At 41.3% G+C, this 17,850-nt stretch overlaps 2 protein-coding genes across 2 annotated transcripts; both read right to left on the minus strand.

Moving 5' to 3' along the window:
• Window positions 1-1,019: 1,019 nt before the first annotated feature.
• Window positions 1,020-6,486, minus strand: ruvbl2 (RuvB-like AAA ATPase 2). The gene is made up of 14 exons (XM_047608029.1): window positions 6,401-6,486; window positions 5,733-5,787; window positions 5,536-5,591; window positions 4,412-4,553; window positions 3,891-4,020; window positions 3,737-3,803; window positions 3,445-3,551; window positions 3,229-3,322; window positions 2,741-2,959; window positions 2,535-2,653; window positions 2,178-2,297; window positions 1,954-2,083; window positions 1,698-1,812; window positions 1,020-1,400 (listed from the first exon to the last, which is right to left on the minus strand). The coding sequence occupies exons 2-14, from the start codon at window positions 5,785-5,787 to the stop codon at window positions 1,375-1,377; spliced, it is 1,380 nt and encodes a 459-aa protein (XP_047463985.1). The 5' UTR covers window positions 6,401-6,486; the 3' UTR covers window positions 1,020-1,374.
• Window positions 6,487-9,429: 2,943 nt separating this feature from the next.
• Window positions 9,430-13,632, minus strand: ftr83 (finTRIM family, member 83). The gene is made up of 7 exons (XM_047607050.1): window positions 12,995-13,632; window positions 12,444-12,539; window positions 12,026-12,259; window positions 11,751-11,910; window positions 11,560-11,616; window positions 11,065-11,133; window positions 9,430-10,271 (listed from the first exon to the last, which is right to left on the minus strand). The coding sequence occupies exons 1-7, from the start codon at window positions 13,565-13,567 to the stop codon at window positions 9,745-9,747; spliced, it is 1,716 nt and encodes a 571-aa protein (XP_047463006.1). The 5' UTR covers window positions 13,568-13,632; the 3' UTR covers window positions 9,430-9,744.
• Between the last annotated feature and the right edge of the window lie 4,218 nt (window positions 13,633-17,850).

Raw genomic sequence — 17,850 nt, forward strand, 5'->3', positions numbered from 1 at the left:
TAATAATATATATTTATAAATAGCACAAGGCCAAGTTTAATATAAAAGGCATACACTTAATCTCTCCATCAGTTTGGGGTCAAAACATTAAAGACCCCTGATCTAAGTCATAGTATCCACAAAAACTAAAGGTAAAACAAAGGGAACTGGACTTGCTGGGTTTCCTTAGAGGCGACTTTTGACTAATCTAAACCTTGTACAGATCCTATAATCTAAAAGTCTACGTGACTGGTGAGGAGTCACATGTCCACATGCCCACAAGCAAACATTTACCTGGGTGGTGTCCTTTCTTTGGAGACCACAGCATATAACCCGCCCGGTGTGATATGAGGTCTTTACAAGAATGTATTTTTGTTTGCAATAATGGAAAAACTGACAATACTTTTTCATGCAAAGCACTTGATTATAGTTTTAAGTCACTGATTCTGTGTGATGTTTACATCTGAGACCTTAGACTAATAGTAGTCTTTATTTAACAGTGTTTGAAGCAGGGGTGTCAAGTTCATTTTACTTCAAGGGCAGCAGACAGTCCCAGTTTGAGTGGGTCAGACTAGTAACACAATAGTAGTAGAATAACCTACAGGTAGTAATGATAGAATAACCTATAAATAACAACCTATAAATAACAAAGCCTGCGGATTTGTCTTCCTGGGCACAAACAAGAGCCTGTAGATTATTAAAATGTTTAAATTTAATGAGATATCCTATTACAAAACCTTTTATGAATAACTTGAAATTTCTAAAAAGAAAAACAGTGCATACTGGTGCCATCTGCTGTTTAGTTCTGGTGTTGTGTTCTGTCCACTACTCTTACTAAAACAGTGGACAAATTACAAATAGCACCACAAAACATGTGGTATGATATATTATACAAACTTAGACAATTTCCCTGAGGGAGTCATCCCAATGGATCAATAAAGCTGAGTCTAAGTCTAAGTTGAGTCTAAGTCGAAGATGTTACAACAAATCTGTTAAATGGATATTTGTTTTGCAGCATTTAAGATGAACACAAGAGAAAATCTGAGCATGCTTACAAAAGCCAGTTTAATTTTCATAAAAATAAACCATGTAACGGTAAGTGAACAAAAAAAAAATACTCAAGGAATGGATATTCCTGCCACAAGGCCTCAACGATGAACAGAACTGTCGTGAATTCAGAAATAAATCAAATTTATGGGCAAAAATTTGAATTCGCACAACTGCACGAATGCAATTAAGGGTGAACAGAGGGAAAACTAAGGAAAATTTGATACATTTTGACTCTATCTTCACTGCAAGTCAATGTCGAATTCAAATTCTGTTCTGAATGGACTCCAAACACAGGTGAAGATCAACATAAAAACTTCACAGAGTAAGGAACCAAAGCAGTCTTCATTACGAGGTATCCATGGCAGCAGTTTCTGAAATATAAAGAAATACATATCTTTCTTATTCTAAATATAATGTCAAATATGTACATTTTGTGTAGAAAAATAATGTATTCCACGTGATGTTTTTTCCTCAGGAGTGACCCTAACTTTAGATCATCACCTTTCTCTGCTGTGATATTGTGTAGGCACTATTGTGTAGAGCACTTTTAGTAAGTTTGTTACAAACTGAACTCAACTAATAACTGTGGATGTAGGAACACTGCAACCTGCTGCAGGCAGAGGCATTCTGCCACAACTAGAAACACTGAGAATGAACAGCAAACCTACGTGTTTCATTGAAGAGGAAGGAATCCTGATACTCCTTCATGTACTGAGATGATCTGGCCTCATCCAGGAACAGAGAGTAAACCCTTTTAATGTCCTCCACTTGAACTTCAGTTCCCTGGAGGCAAAAGACAACACGAATGAAACCAACACTGAAGGTTGTCATCCTTATCAACTGCAATAAAACAACATCACTCAAATCATTTCTGTTGAACTTAACTTGCAGCTGCAGCAATAATGTCACTAACTCTGAGCTTACTTTGCGTTTACGACACACCAGTCCTGCGGTGCTGATCAGCTGGATAGCGTAACGCAGCGACGTCTCCATGCCGATACGAGTCAGGACCGTGTGAGCCTCCTCACTCAGCTCCACATCCTCCTCCTCACACCTGAAAAATAAACACTGCGTGTTAACTTCCCTTTTCTAATGCTGGAAAGACAGGAATGGGAGTTCGCTGACAGATGATGAATGCAAATTCCCACCGGATCTTGAGGATCTGCCTCGTCTCTTTTTCGGTGTATGGGGAGGTGGCGATGATGAGCAGGCGGTCCAGCAGGTCGATGGGGATACCGTGAGGGCTCTTATAGTTTGTGCCGCGAATGCTGCCAAAAAAGAACGAACACTGAGCATTATAAATTACACCATCACTATCAATGTGAAATCTTAGTTGTTTAGATTTTTCCTAATATATTATTTGGAGACATAAGGAGAATGAATTCACATTCACAGCAACATTACAGAAATACTAGATTTACATATTGAAGATTTACATAGAAATACAAAATTTTAAGAAAGTAAAACCAGATGGGAGAGTATGATTAAATCTCAAAGTGTTGTACCGAGTGATGCCTCTGTTTGTTGCCATGATGAGAACTGGGGACAGGTCAGTCTCTAGGGCACGGTTCAGGAACGAGAAGCACTCCATGTCCAGCATGTGGACCTCGTCAATAAATAACACCTGGAACCCCAGACGTGGAAAATGAGTTAAGTACAACAACAGAGAAAGGAAATACAAACAGACGCACCTGCACACTTTCAAACCTACCCCTGGAATGATCTCTGCCTTTCCTTCTTCCCTCCACTCGCACACTTTAGCATTAATCTGCTCCCGGACCTCGGCCTTGATCTCTCCGGTGTCTCCAGAGAAAAGGGCCAGGAAGCCTTGCGTGCGGCTGTTGATGACGTCAATCTCATGGAGGGACACTGTATGGACCACCTCCTTCCTCTTCTGCAGCTCTCCCTCCGGACACTGTACAAACTGTGTCTGTAAAATGGTAAAAACAAAATCATTGTTCAACTAATCAAATGTCACATCCGGCATTTTGCCTCGTTAAGAAAATGTATTACGGTCGTATTAAAAAAATATTATACAATTTTACAAGCTTTGGCCATTAAATTTTGTCAATGTGCTACAGCCAAAGGTCGCTGTGAGTGAAAGAGGCCAAGCTGAAAATCATATTTCTTTTATACTTGCAAAACATATCAATACCGTGGCCTTTTCACTGAGGCAATGTGCTGTTGTTTGCTGCATACCTGAGCTCCCATGGCATCATAGTCTCTGGCTCTGGTGAAAGAACGGCCTAACTTGCTAATCTTCCCAGTGGCTTTGTCGATGGTAATAACATCTCTGACAGAAGCAAAAGACAAAAATAAAGCTCAGTTCAGATCATATGCGGCTATCTCATTGGTTGGAAAGACACAAAACTGCAAAGAGAATGTAAAGATTTATAACAATGGAGATGAACTTACCCAGCTTGGACTTTCTCTTTACTGAGACTGTCAATCATCTTGTTGCCCAGGTCATATACTGTCTCCATCTCAGTAGTCTTAAGAGTCAGCTTGCCCACCTTTGCACCCTGCTCGAAGGAATAGAACTTTCAGTGAATGGGATGAATGCCTTCGGACATTTTTAATATTTCTCCATTGCCTCAGCTTCCTCCTATGTTTAATATCAGTAACAAACCTGCTGGCATTTAGCAAGACAGTGTAAGACAGTAAATTAAGAGTGAATTTGTAGTTGATCACAGTGCAGGCAGCTTACCGTTCCAGTGGCCGGTCTGTCAATCTGGATTTCCACCACTTCTCCTTCAATTATTTCTGTCTCTTCTCTGTATATCAAAAACAAACAAAGTGAATAATAATTCAATTTAGACAAACGGAACTGCATAATCCAATTATAGTCTTTGCTCACTCACTTGATCCTCACTCCAATGGCTTTTCTAAAAGCTTGGTTGAGTGCCTCTGTCTTGCTCATCTCCAGGGAGAAGATCTCACTGCCAGCCAGTGCTGTGAATGGTGTATCCGGGCCAAGAGACTGGGCAATCCCTGAGGAAAGAAACCAAGTCTCAGCTGAACATATATTCAAGAAGTTAACGTGGGAGCAAGAAGACTTTTTTTAAGTCATTTTATTTGAGTCAGGTTAGTTTTGTTTAGTTTATTAAAACTAATTGCTCATTCAGTTTAATAAAACTAATTTCCAACTGCAGCCCCATCAGGTAGAAGCAATAAAATAAGACATGCACGAAAGCACAAGCACACACACGTAATGTATAATATCAATAAATATCAGAGAGAAGTATTTTATGTATTAAACGTATGTCAGAGTACAGTATCTGGTTATCAAGGCTAATAACAAACATCGTTTGTCATAGCAAAAACATAACCAAGGGATTCTCTTCCAGCGGACAACATTATGCTCCCCCAACATTGTACTTACCCATTGCAATGGCCGTCTTTCCTGTGCCAGGTTGGCCCGCGATCAGCACTGCCCTGCCAGCTATGTGGCCGTCTTTGATCATCTCCAAGATGACCCCTGCTGCTCGACGGGAGGCCAGCTGGCCAACCATCCCCTGAGACACCTGCAGGTGAACAAGAGCAGGAATTTATCCTTGAGCCAGAATTAAATGGATATAGTGAGCGGCTCAACACCACAGCCCTTCCCCTCAAAAAGCAGCCACCTGCTATTTAGCTGTCAAAATGCTATGACACATAATGACACATACTGAACCATCGTGCACCAGAGGTTCATGATGGTCAGAGGAACAGTTCCAGGCAGATTTCATATAAATATAATACGTATCGCTACGCCTCTGTGCATCCCTACTAATTTCAATGTAATTATAAGAGAACAACATTCATCTTTTTAATTCCTGTTTATGTCTCAGCTCTAAGAGCTGTCAAAGTGAATGCATTACTAATGCGTTTATGGCAGTTTGGGAAATTAGTAAAATGTCAAAGTAGCAGTGACACGATTGAAGCAAACAGAATCTGAAGTGTGGTCGTAATAAATAAATGTACCTGCTGAGGGCAGTAATAGCATCAAAACTGCCAAAAATCCCAAGAAGAACAAAAAAAAGCAGAGCTTAACAAAGAAATGGGGCTTTTGAATGTCAAGTTCAGCTTCAAGGCTCATCTGTGATATTAATAACTAGTAAAATGCGTATTATTAATTTTAAAACTATTGTTAAAACTAACAGGTTTGTTGAGCATATTGAACATCTCGTCACATGTACTGAACCAGAGATGTTGGTCACATCATAGTGCTCCAGATTAAGCTTAATAGCATATTAATCAGCTTGTTTGTGAGTTTTAACCTTAGTTTGAGGCAAAGAAAAAATGTTTTAAGCTTTGTATGTTGTTTTGTTTGATGCAGTTTTTAATGTATCACAGACTATGCGAACAGCAGCTTAAACTCCCTGCATATTGATGACCTAAATCAACTACTTGGGGTGCTTTCTAAGATGCTCGCCGAGTGGCAGGACTAAAAGAGTACTTGCTCACTTTATTTTCCTGGTAAAAGTCACACATTAAATACTTTTAATTAAAAAGGCAACACGTTACCTGTCTTGGTTCCAAAGCATCATCCAGACCAAGGCCACGAATGTGAGAATGTGCACCTGAAAACAAGATAAAAATAATTTCTTTAAGAATAGCAAACAAATACCAGGTAGCACTTGCACACAGTTTGTGATCATCACCACCCACCCATCACACAATAATCAGGCATAATATGCATCAGTTGAAACACTTATTCCTACCGATTCTCTCGATCCGTGTGATATCACGAACCTCCGGAACCTTTGTAGTCGCCATCTGTATAAATTAAAAGAAACAAAAAACACCACGTCCTTTATTAATACAAATAACACATGTTGGAAAAACATTTGTGACAGTATTCAAATCAAGATTCAACCATTTAAATATCACTCCACTGACAACACCAACGAAATAACTTAGTTAATTATTAACACTAGTAATACAAAGTGTACGATCACTTAAAAGAGTCCGTTTTTCCCAGTCGGTTGTCATAGTGACAACTGAAAGGCAGTCCACAACACAAGTGTAGCACACCGATAACATTAGCTTTGCTCATGATCTGCTTTTTATTCGCTATTATAATATATTCCACACAAGCAACGATTTATCTAGAAAGTTTATTTCAGTAATGTGGATTACGGAAGCAACAAATCGTGCCTGTAGTGATAAAGCAAGAATAATGACATCCCACGCTACCGCTAGCTAATGTTATGTTAGCGAACTAGCTACCTCCATTCATAGCTTTCTGTCTTTACAAACTACTACTAGACCCCGACGGAGAGCTGGCGCTAGAGTGAACAGTACGATTTAACTTGTAATGCGAATGCTACAGAATGAGGGTATGGACTCTAAGCATTTATTAACATCTATTGTATGGGTTTACACTCACCTATGAAGCCACACTTGCGAAGACGTGAGAATGCGGCGCTTCTTTGTGAAGGTGCGCCGTGTAAATGTGTCCGAAGAGAAACAAATCCTGCTGTTTGCAAGTGAACGGTTTCGGGTCGACCGCCCTCTACAGACGTGGCGGTAAATGATGGTAATGTAAAGTAGTAATATACCGGTACATAACTTTTATTTGACTTTATTTGTGGCAAAGATTCAGGGACTGATGTGAGGACATTTGTGTCATTTGGACATTTAAATCTGTGTCTTATCTTCCCATAGGCTATTGTGAAGAGTGATCCTGATAACGTTTTGTTTAAAAGCACTTGTATTAAAAACCTATCACCTGAATAAAAAAGAAAAAGAAAAAAACCCAGAGAAGACAAACAGCCTATTATGCAACGTGGTAATTTCCAAACAAAGATATGGAGTGAATTTGTTCAAGGAGGTAGCTTGTTTGATATAGCCATTCCCACAATGGAGGAACTTGACCTGTAAATGTTTGCATTCATTGTTAAACCAGGCCTGGACTCTCTGGGCACTGAACAGTGTTTGCATCATTCCAGTGATTTCTCTCCCTTTGTTTTTAAATCCCCTGTCTCCCCAGCGAATATTAATTGATCCTGACGTAAGCAACGCTGCACACATTTCTCCACTAGGGGTAGCAAGGCTAATACATTAGCTTAAAGGTTTGAGAATGCCAAGGAATGACTTCAATGGGCGAAGTTACAGGAAACTGTCAAGTGCTGACTGCACACCAAACCAGCTAAGAACACGCCAGCAGTAGATTCTTTCGAAGTCTTTGTCAGCAGCGCACTATGTGTGCAAAGATCAGAAAATACGGAACAACAGTTCAGTAAATACACTATGATTCATTTGTATGAGGCGGCAGATAAGAAACATTTGAATTCAATGTGAAGTAAAGTGTGATAAGAACACCACAACTGCGTGTGAACTAAGATCCATCAGTATTTTTTATTTATTTATTTATTTTTTTGCCGTAGTAACAACAATGATGCAATCTATCATCTCCACTGTGAGAAAGGCAAATCTTTCCGAGAAATAGTGGGAAATGTTAAAACAGTATAAAATGTCTTTTGCTTACGATGAGACTCACATGGATATGGGCTCGTCTGGGATATTTTGAATTTGTGAGGAGGCTGAGTGTCACAGTTTTGTTCTTTGAATGAGTGGAGGTGTTCACTATGGTTGTTAGCTGCTATGTGTTTCCTGAAGGTGAGGCTTTAGTGACCATAGAACCTGAGAGATTTTACTTTCATATTCTCCCTTAGGGAGTGAGCCAGTTGGACTGAGTAACTCATCCTTCCTTCAGTTTACTCGTCTGTCGGGGTAAACTTGTCAGCGCATTTACCCTGACAAGTTACCTTTTTAAAGTCATCCCATCCAGGCATGTTTCAAAATATATTTATTGTTTAATTTAAGCTGGATAGATACCAGGGAAGATTGGTTGTAATGTACCAGCTCCTCAAAAAGCGTTGAATAAGGTCAGCTGGACTTGTATGATTTCTTGAAGACATTTCGCCACTCATCCAAGTAGAATCTTCAGTTCTGATAAACTAGTGGGAAATTGAGGTTTAAATAGGAAACCCTGTGGTTACAACCACCAGAAACTTGTTGGACCATAAACTGGGGTCACTGTTTAAATCGGGTTGTCTATGTGCCTAGGCTACATACCCTATGAATGGAGCTCTAACGAGGCTATTGTCAGTGGGAGCCTGAAGGCTCAATGTGTGAATGGTGTCGAAACTTCTTGGGGACAGAAGTCAAAACTGAATTCTAAATAGATGGTAAATTATATGTCAGTCCACCTCCTCTGTTTAGAGAAGGGTTTTCCACTTTGACATAGATGACTTCCTTTACTCCTCTCTCAAACCATCTGTCCTCTCTGGCCAGGACTTTGACATTGTTATCTTCAAAGAAGTGTCCTTTGTCCTTCAGGTGGAGGTGGAGCTGAGTCATTCCCTGATGAGCTGGCTCTCCTGCGTTGGGTCATGCGCTTATGGATGGGTTGTTTAGTTTCCCCGATGTACAAGTCTGTACATTCCTCACTACACTGAACAGCATACACTACATTACTCTGTTTCTGTCCGGGTGTTTTCTCTTCAAGAAATCCTACAAGTCCAGCTGACCTTATTCAACGCTTTTTGGATTACCATGACCTGGATGACTGAGAACCTTCACAGACATAATGTACCAGCTATTAGCAGTTTTTATACATTAAACAAAACATATGAGCTCCTGCACCTGAAGAATGGCGTCTCCTTCAGCTTTTTTTCCATCAGGGCCTTTATTCACACCTTCACAATTGTGGCTAATTAAGCGTCGTGCACGAGAATAAGACGGTTTCACTGCCACTGCAAGGCCAGTGTGGGTGCAGAGGGGCGTAACATGACGAAAGGATTCTGCAGGGGGTTTTCATATCCTTTCTCTATCCTCAAAGTCCTACCTTAAGGCTGGGGCTTAAGATTCCATAAACTAAAGTCATTTCATTTCAACATCACAGCAGGAGGACGGTGAAAGTTGCAGCCGATTAAAAACAACAAAAAAAGGATGTTGCTGCTTGAATCCAGAGATTTAATGAGTACCTTTGGACAAATATCTTTAGAGTGTGACTGGATCACGTGTTTACTTAGCATACCACTAGAAGAGTCTCAAACACATGCAAATCCAGGAGCCTGTCAGTTACACCTCACCTCCCAAACGTCTCAAACGTGTGCAAAGCTGCTGTTCAAACACAAAGCTCTTACCCATGCAAGTTGATACAACGCACTTTCATTGTTTTATCCCTGTGGTTTGTGATCTTAAAAAAACAGAACACTGCCCTAGAGTCATTCAAAATGACTGACTTTAAACGTGTTTAACAGCAGTTAAATCATGTTTGGCAGAATAAATGAAAACTAAAATATAGGTTAATTCATATGTACATTTTAGTGCATGTACGTGGGGTGCATGTCAAGAAAGAAGTAAGTCATTACAGGAGATTAAACTAAAATGAAATGAAAATATTACAGCTGATGTTTGATAAGAAATGTTTATTGATAAAAATATATGTCTATGTATATCACCACCTCAATCAAGCACCGCAGTCATTATTTTAAAAAGATAATACTACATTAATAATTATATTAGTAATTTTACATTTCATAAATGTTGATTTTCAGGATATTTGCAGTCATCGAAAGTAGTTCACTTGATCAACATGTATTACAAAGTGTAAAAAAGAACATCATATCTAGTCGTGTAAAGACTCATGTCACTACAGAGTAGGAATAATTTTGTTAAATCACTGCTGTACACTGATCATTGGACACTGAGCAAACAACACAATCACATCTGGATAAGGGTGATGGCTGAGTCATACCACACCCAGTAGCCTGGGTAGACAACTTCGCTAAAAGAGGCCTTGAAGCGGTGGATGAGAGACATGGTGTCCCCTACAGCGTAGAAGGAGAGAGTACCCCCGGCGTGGTCCAGGAAAACCCCGATGCGGGAGGAGTAGGGCGCGTTGACATCTATCTGGTCCTTGTTGTGGCGGGCTGAGTAGCTGGAATCAGAGCAGAAGAGGCTCCACGACTTGCGGTTGTAGCCGATGCGGCAGCTGTCGCCGTAACCTATCCTCTTGATGCCTCTGTAGGTGACTCCGATGGCAGCCCCCTCCCCGCTCCAGTCTACCTCCCAGTAGAAGGGGCCGCCAGAGAGGGGTTCTTTACACAGGACCTGGGGCAGGGAGTCGAACCTGGCGGGATTGTCAGGGTAGTCCTGGGGGTCTCTCTTGAGGGTAGCTTTCCGGTTGCTGCGGGATAGGTAGAGCTGTCTGTAGGCTGTGTGTGGGTCCAGAGTGAGCTGGCAAGCATCTGGGAAGGGACAGGACACAAATTGAACATTTACTCGAGAGTAAGCAGTTAACTGAAATTGCCTGCCTTGAATGCAAATGAGGAAACCAGAGAAAGCACCTATTTCACAGCAGCTAAAGCACCCCTCACCCCTGCCACACAAACTGCAATGTCCAAGGGGTTAGCAGAACACGATTAGCATTTATATTTCTGTTAGATGTTTAACTAATGTCTGCAAAATCATGACACCCTCTGGCTGGACACACAGAAATCAGTTTAATCCCAGGGTTAGATATCACCTGCTTGCTGTGTGCCTCCACCTCTGCAGGTCACAGTTGGTGGGAGACGCGGTGGCCTCGGCCTGATCTGCCCGGCCTATGATCTGGCCTATGATCCGGCCTATGATCTGGAATGCCAGAGGTTGCAATGCTGTTTGTGAGTTTGACCACAAACAGAAGTCCACCTAATTAAGACCGTCTTTAAGGTGAGACTCACAATTTCTCCCGAGCTTTAAATTCCGAGCCACAAAAATTCGATACAAAAAATGGCGCCTCATTAAGGAAGATATGCTTATTATGTTAGAAAGAAATGTTAAATGTTTAATTTTTGACTGGCTAATGAATGTCAGCTTTCCCGTGCAAAAAAGGGCACAGTTAAATTGCAGCTGAAGTGAATATCCAATTGGTACGTTCCAGTCTCTGTTAACACTTCTTGGACATGCAGAGGTGACTAAACCAGATTTTGTGCCGAGCAACAAGGTGAGAGCAGCGAATGGGGTCACAGCAGGTAACAGTGTAGAGAAACTGAAACTCACATCTCATGAAATCATCCCTGTGCTTGGGTTCGTGGACAGGAACAGATTTGTACATGGCAGCTTCCTCACCTGTGGGAGTAAATACGTAAGTGAGAAAAAAGTCAACACTGTATATCAATCTGTGACTTTGACGAGACGTAGAAATAGAAGGTAGATCTAATGTCAGAAGTGTTGATATCAAGCAAATTCCGTGATCTGGTGTGGACTCTCCAAGAGCATATAACTTATTCAATCAAAAGTAAAGATTTAGCCATGTGGCAACTGAGTGCCCTCGGGGTACCCTCTAATGAAAATCACGGCCAAACATCAAACAAGATTGAACAAAGCTCTGTTGAGTGCAAAGGAAATTGCTGGTCAAGTTCTACTAAACTTTCAGCTCAACTCAACATTATATCAAAGTAAATACCCTGTATTAATGCTCATGCCACCCAAATTACTTGCTTGTTCACATCAGACATAGAAGTCACAGTTATTTTCCTTGAAAGCCCAACTCACTTTTTATTGAGCGTTTCTTTTTGGAGTCATCCAGCTCGCAGAAGCTCATTTTGTTAACTGCAAAAGAAAAAAAAAGACAAATTAACATGGCAGCAGTGATGATGTGTCCTTAGCATGTAGAGGAGGGTCAAAACAATGATTCCGTATCTCCTGTGGTTTAAATAACGAGGCCGCTGTGGGAGTTCGCTCACCTGACTTGGCTACCTTCACCAGCTCTTCGTTGCTGAAGTCATTCAGGTGCTGCTTCATCTCTGACACGGCCTTAGTCACCGGGCCGAAGCTGAAGTAGGGGTTGACGCTTACGGTAGGCAACTCCTCTGCCTCTGTCTGGGCTATCAGCATGTGGTAGCTCTGAAGGTGAAACACAGCAACACTGTTTACAAAACTGATTGCAGCATTTCAACAATGCCATATTATTTGCTTACTCTACACCTCCCTGCCTTTGAGTGCAGTGGCTGCCAGTTACCTGGATGAAGTGGATGTGGTCCTCAGTGCGGGACAGCTGAGTGATCTCGTTGTCTCTCCTCCTCAGGTCAGAGATCTCGTGGCTCAGACGCTCCATGTGACCCTCGGCGTTGCTGAGCGCTGCCCTCTTGTTGGTGGTTATCAGCTTGGACATCTCCTGCTGCATCCTCTCAATGGAGCGCATCATGTCTGCAAACATCTTCTCACATTCCTGCAGCGTTCTGTGGGCTGAGTTCTGCACAAGAGGCGTGGAGGTACATCATTAATCAGCTGAGTGTCACACCGGTTTCAGTAGCACTCTGAGACTAGCTGTCATTACTTTTACTAGAAGGAATGTTGTAGTAGTTGATTCCACTTTCCATTCAGTCTCTAGTGGTAAATCGAGTCTTATCTGCTTGATGGATGATAGGGGCACAAACCTTGAGGGAGTCCACTGCTTGTTTTAGTTCTTCCATCTGCTTGAGGCGGTCGTGAATTTTCTCCTGGATCTCAGCCTGGGTGGCACCCAGTCGTTGCTAGGAGTGAAACAATAAACACTGTTGATTATTATTATTATTACTTATTATTAAGACAAGAAATCTACAAAGTAGCAAGTGAAATATACCGCCATAATGGGAGTTTTTGAAACGTTTTAAAAATCTTTTTAATGCATGGTACAGCTCGGAGTTGAAACTTTTTGCTCATGAGGCTTATCTTCTATGTGCGTCATAAGGTTATGGCACCATTTGATCTATTGTTATCGGCCGCTATTTCAAGCTTTTACTGCCACCGTGTCATCGCCGTAGTAAACCATTACATGGGCTTAACAGCCTTATTCAGAAAAAAACAATTGTACGTGTCCATCTGCATTGTCATGATGAATTGCTTTATTCAGCATGACAAGTTGTTCACTGGACGGCATTTTGAAATGACTGACCTGGTGCTAATCCAGTGGCCGTCTGGCCCACCTGTGTTGTAAAGTGGAACGTACCTGTTCTTCCGCTCTCTCCTGCTCGGCCGACACCATGTCGTGACCTTTGTGCTCTTTCACCGTACACAGCACGCAGATACACATCTGGTCAGTGCGACAGAACAGCTCCAGACCCTTCTGATGCTGCGGGCAGATCTGCCTGTCGAGGTGGCCGATTTCATCCACCAGCTTGTGCCTCTTAAAAGTGGAGGACTCATAGTGAGGCTTGAGGTGCCTCTCGCAGTAGGAGGCCAGACACATCAGGCAGGTCTTGACGGCTTTGTGCTTCTTGCCAATGCAGATGTCACATCCCACATCTTGGGGTCCCGCGTAGTTGTAGTCCGGGGAAGGAGGTGGCGGTGGAAAGGATTCTGTGTTCCGTTGCATGGTGGAGTGCCGGGAGCTGCCGATTCGTCGCGGAGTGGGCCTCTTGTTGTAAGAGACCCTGCACTGTGGGCAGGAGTACGAGCCAGTGTGGTCAGCATGGTCCCAGTAGGTCTTCAGGCAAATAGAGCAGAATTCATGGCCACACGGGATGGACACAGGGTCCCTGAGATCTTCCTTGCACAGGTGGCACCCGTCTTCGTCAGACATGGAGGCAGTTGGGTGTTGTTCCCTTTAATGTTGAAGTAGTTGACTGGTGTCAGCACAGTGGCAAAATGACTCAACAGGTAGTACGGGTGCAAGTTATATAGAGTAAACAGGGCGGGATTCTAAACTGGTTAAGCCGAAACCAGTCAAACAAGGGCGGGGACAGCAAGGGACACTGTGAATGATTCCATTTGTTACAGAATGTGTTGAAGATGAATGAAATGTGTGATGTAATAATACAAGTTTTGGCCTCAAGAACTGACAGCAAAAATATTTTTTCACTTTTATTTAGTTTTGATTCTGCATTTTAAAAAAACTAGATAGAAACTAGATACTGTTAGTGAGCAGGAAATAGGTGCAGACAGAGCATGGACAGCAATATTTAGAACATTTTACTAGCATTTGCATGTTATACTGAGATTAGCAAAGGGAAACAGTGGAGTAGTGAGTGAGAAAAAAAGCATGGTGGAAAACACAGGTGTGTTACACTCTACACCCGAGTGCACCGTAATTGCTGAGTGTTGCTTGAGAGATTGCTTAGAGACAGACTGTTACCTTTGTATTTGTGAAGATGTCCACAAGATCCAAGTCACAGTACAAACTGACCTCTCCCTTAAGAGATTCATTTCTACACCCTGACTAATATTAACAAGAACAATGCAGTGTCTCACTCTATTATCTAATCAGTCTCTCTGAGTCTGATGCACGCAGTGATTCCATTTTGAGATACATGACCAGTGGATGACATTCATCAAATGAATCCTTTTGTTTTTTTATTGTGGCTGAAATCTTTTGGTTTTCTTCAAGAGCCGGCGAGCTGTTGACCTTCACCTCACCTGTGACCAGTTAATCATTAACTCATTGTACTTTGCATTAAAACTTATTTCCGCTGACGGCATGCCCGTGTAACTCAACACTAGGACTCTATTTTAGTAGAATAAGATTGGTTGTAAAACAAATACGTTCACTTTTGGACCGCAATACAGTTCTAAGAATGTTTCCTTCCCTGAGCTAAACCCCTTCCTCTGTACATTTTATCTTACAGTGAACACACCTCCCGGCCAAGATGGAGTTTCAGGGCTGTTGAAACGGAGATAGGAATGCAACTACACTTGATAGCCCAGATAACAGGAGGGCTGAGAAAGCCTGCTTAAAAGATTCCATTGTGTCAGAGCCAGCAGGATCTGACCGGAGTGCCAGGCATTATAAGGTCTGTTGTCTGTCAATAACAGTAACTACAGCTGACATGCACGACTAAATGTAGCATCTTATTCAACCAAAGATTCTTCTGTTCAGTGTGTCACTGCACGTGATGCAAACTTAACTCAGACTCAGGTTGCAAGATGATGAAGATTGAAAAAGAAAGAAATATATATTTTATAACAAATGCAACGAGAATGCACAGAGAAAATAAAAATGAGTGATAACGAAAAACGTTGTTGAAATTTTAATAGTGAATTTATGTGTTTTCCCAAAAAGTTGCTGCATTTATTTCAAATTATAATTTTGACCTTCATGGGACCTCGCCGCCTTGACTGGTAGCAATGCTTCACATCTACAAGAAAACTTTACATTTTAATTTAAATGATGACCTATTTTCTCAAGTCTTATCTTATTATTTTGATTATGACAATGACAACTATGACAAAAATGTCCTGTTCTGTGTTTTGGAGTTTCGGTTGACTTGCATGCTGATGTCATACCCGAAACGTTTACAAGGTAAAAATAAGTCCTTCTAAACTAACATTGAAATTGGTCTGGATTCAACAACAACATCTTAAAACATGTGATGTGCCGTAGAGAGTTTCAGCTTCTTTACAATCTTTTCATTTTGTCTGTCCTTTGTCCTAAGAACCCAATTGTCCCTTAAATGCTTGTATTTAGCCAGGAGTTGGACTTTGTTTCCATAAAACAAAAATATAGATTTTTTTATTGCAAAACCCATTGGCCTAACTTTGCTATCATTAACCTTTCTGTCCGTGCCACTGCATGGGACACATTTCAAATTAACTTCTGCGCATGCTTTAACCTTTCGAGCCTAACAATCTGTTTGACAGAACGATGAGATCAAACGAGATCAAACAAATGGTCAAGAGTTCAGACTCACACGTGACCTGCCGTCTCTCAGCTTAGAAGGGCGTGTCCCTAAACACAAACATGGTTACCTGCACTTAACAAGCAAATGCAATTAACTTAACATGTACATACACTGTACCATAGTCCACGGAATCAGGATCAGAATTAGAAAAGACTTTATTTATCCCAGAGGGGCAGTTACTTAAAGTTAAAGTTAAAGAGCAAGAGAAGAAATACACAAAGGGTGGGTGAAAGCAGCATATTGTGTGCAATGGCAAGCCCGCTGCCAGTAACAGAAGGAGTCGAGATGAATAGTAGTAAATATTAAATAAATATAAAAAATGTAAAATGGCAGATTCGGTTCAGCAATAAATAACATGAAGCATGGATTCAATTATAATATTGCACATGAGAGAGTATTGCAGTAAAGTGTTGCAAGCGAACATTTTAAGTCATTGTAACCCCTTAGAGTTACGAGGGGTTCTAAGGTAAAATAAATGTTAACAAACCATGTTGCTTTATATTTTATATCAGTTTGGCACATTTTTATTTTGACATGTGCATGAAATTCATGCGGTGAAAATGATGATTTCTGTTGTTGTGCAGCTTTTGTTTATTCACATGTGGCCTGTGCAATTTCATCACTCCTAAACTTTGGATATCTGTACAAATGTGTCTTCTGTGCTCCCACAGCGTGTTTAAACGCTGTGTCTCACTGTTTTCATTGCTCGCACTCAGTGAAGTGGGCCCTTGTTTCCTTTGATTAAACAGCCATTTGTGCTCTGCTGCACGCGGCACGAAGAAAGCGCACTCACCGCGCCTTAATGAAGACTGACCTCTCACCTTGAACTTGCACCGGGCTCTAGATGACTGAGGCGTTTCTGCCCGCTTGATAGGAGAAAAACCAGACTTACGACAACTTTGCCACTCTTTACCGAGAAGTGTTACGAAATGAACAATAACGTGCTTCATGCCGACTTTCTCAAAGAAACAGACGCATTTAGACAAATATGGGGCCGTACAACGTTCACTTGTGAAAATCCAAACCAGATTCAACGTTTTGTCTCTTGGCAGTGGTGCGTTCCGCTGGCAGACAGTTAATCTGTAAGCACAGAGAGCTCCCTTTACTCTGGAGGAAGGAAGGAAAATCTTGCTTATCAGAAACCTGACCAAATATGGAGAGGTGAAACTACAGAGTGTATGAAGTAATTCTAAGTAATGAATTGAAGGTGGGGCCAATTTATTTCTTATAACCTTGAATTCACTTTAATGATTCCAGATCTGCAGAATATATACATGATACTTTTTTTTTCAAACTGGATTTTCTTTTTTCTTTTTTTTTTCATTTGAAAAATGAGCAGCAGACTGAAAAGAAAATACCGCAAATGGGTCATTAATATTGGTGGAAACTACTAGATTCAGTCTATTTGAAATGCTAATGAGAGACTGTGATGTTAGCAGATGCTTAATTCTGCACAGAGAGTCGGGGTCTTCTAAAGAGTTTTTCCCCTGGCTGGTTTTAAATGACAATACATAAGAACCTATGAGAGGGGCAATTTATGGTGTGGAAAAAAACAACAGAACTTGAATGGATCATACACCCATGTATATAACACATGTATTGCAACACACCTGGACATGACAGGAATGTCCTGGTTGTGTGCGCGCACGCATGCATGAGGATTTCCGTTTGCTGTCTCCAGGACTATGTTCTTCCTGCTGCACAAACAGATACTATCCACATACCTACAGTTACAAATTGACTTGTAATGGTGAACAGACCGGTCGGACGAGCCACAGTGCAAATACTACAGCTCTGACTGAGCCACTCTGACAAACCACCTGCAGCAACATAAAAGTTAAACATTCTTGTTTCGCGATGAAAGAATAAAGCAGGGGGGACGTTTGAAACTGCTCCAAAAACTGTGTCCTGAATGTCGCCGAGTTTGTTTATTGGGTGGTCCCCTGAATTCCTACAGTACCTTAGGCTGAATTTATGTTTGCCGGACTGTAACCGGTTTGAGACAATGGCGATTCTGTCTGACAACAATAGGTGGAAATACAGCTGCCGAGGAGTGTGTGCGCAATTCGTGCACAGATGAGCCACATGAGAAATTTAGGAGAAGAGGAAACTACAGGGAAAATGGAAATATTTTCTTGGGCGTTAAGTGTCACTGCATTTTTTTTTTCACATTTCATTCATTCTCTTA

The sequence above is a fragment of the Mugil cephalus genome, chromosome 15, assembly GCF_022458985.1.
Source record: "Mugil cephalus isolate CIBA_MC_2020 chromosome 15, CIBA_Mcephalus_1.1, whole genome shotgun sequence".
Lineage (NCBI taxonomy): Eukaryota > Metazoa > Chordata > Actinopteri > Mugiliformes > Mugilidae > Mugil > Mugil cephalus.

Bases quoted from the DNA above. Each gene is read 5' to 3' on its own strand.
- ruvbl2 (XM_047608029.1), bottom strand. From the start codon at position 5,787: ATGGCGACTACAAAGGTTCCGGAGGTTCGTGATATCACACGGATCGAG. The intron at 4,021-4,411 runs GTAAGTACAATG...TTCTTTCCTCAG, and splicing joins AAAGACGGCCATTGCAATGG to GGATTGCCCAGTCTCTTGGC. The intron at 2,298-2,534 runs GTACAACACTTT...CTTTTTTGGCAG, and splicing joins ACAAACAGAGGCATCACTCG to CATTCGCGGCACAAACTATA.
- ftr83 (XM_047607050.1), bottom strand. From the start codon at position 13,567: ATGTCTGACGAAGACGGGTGCCACCTGTGCAAGGAAGATCTCAGGGAC. The intron at 11,911-12,025 runs GTAACTGGCAGC...TTTCACCTTCAG, and splicing joins ACCACATCCACTTCATCCAG to AGCTACCACATGCTGATAGC. The intron at 11,134-11,559 runs GTGAGTTGGGCT...TTACTCCCACAG, and splicing joins AAAGAAACGCTCAATAAAAA to GTGAGGAAGCTGCCATGTAC.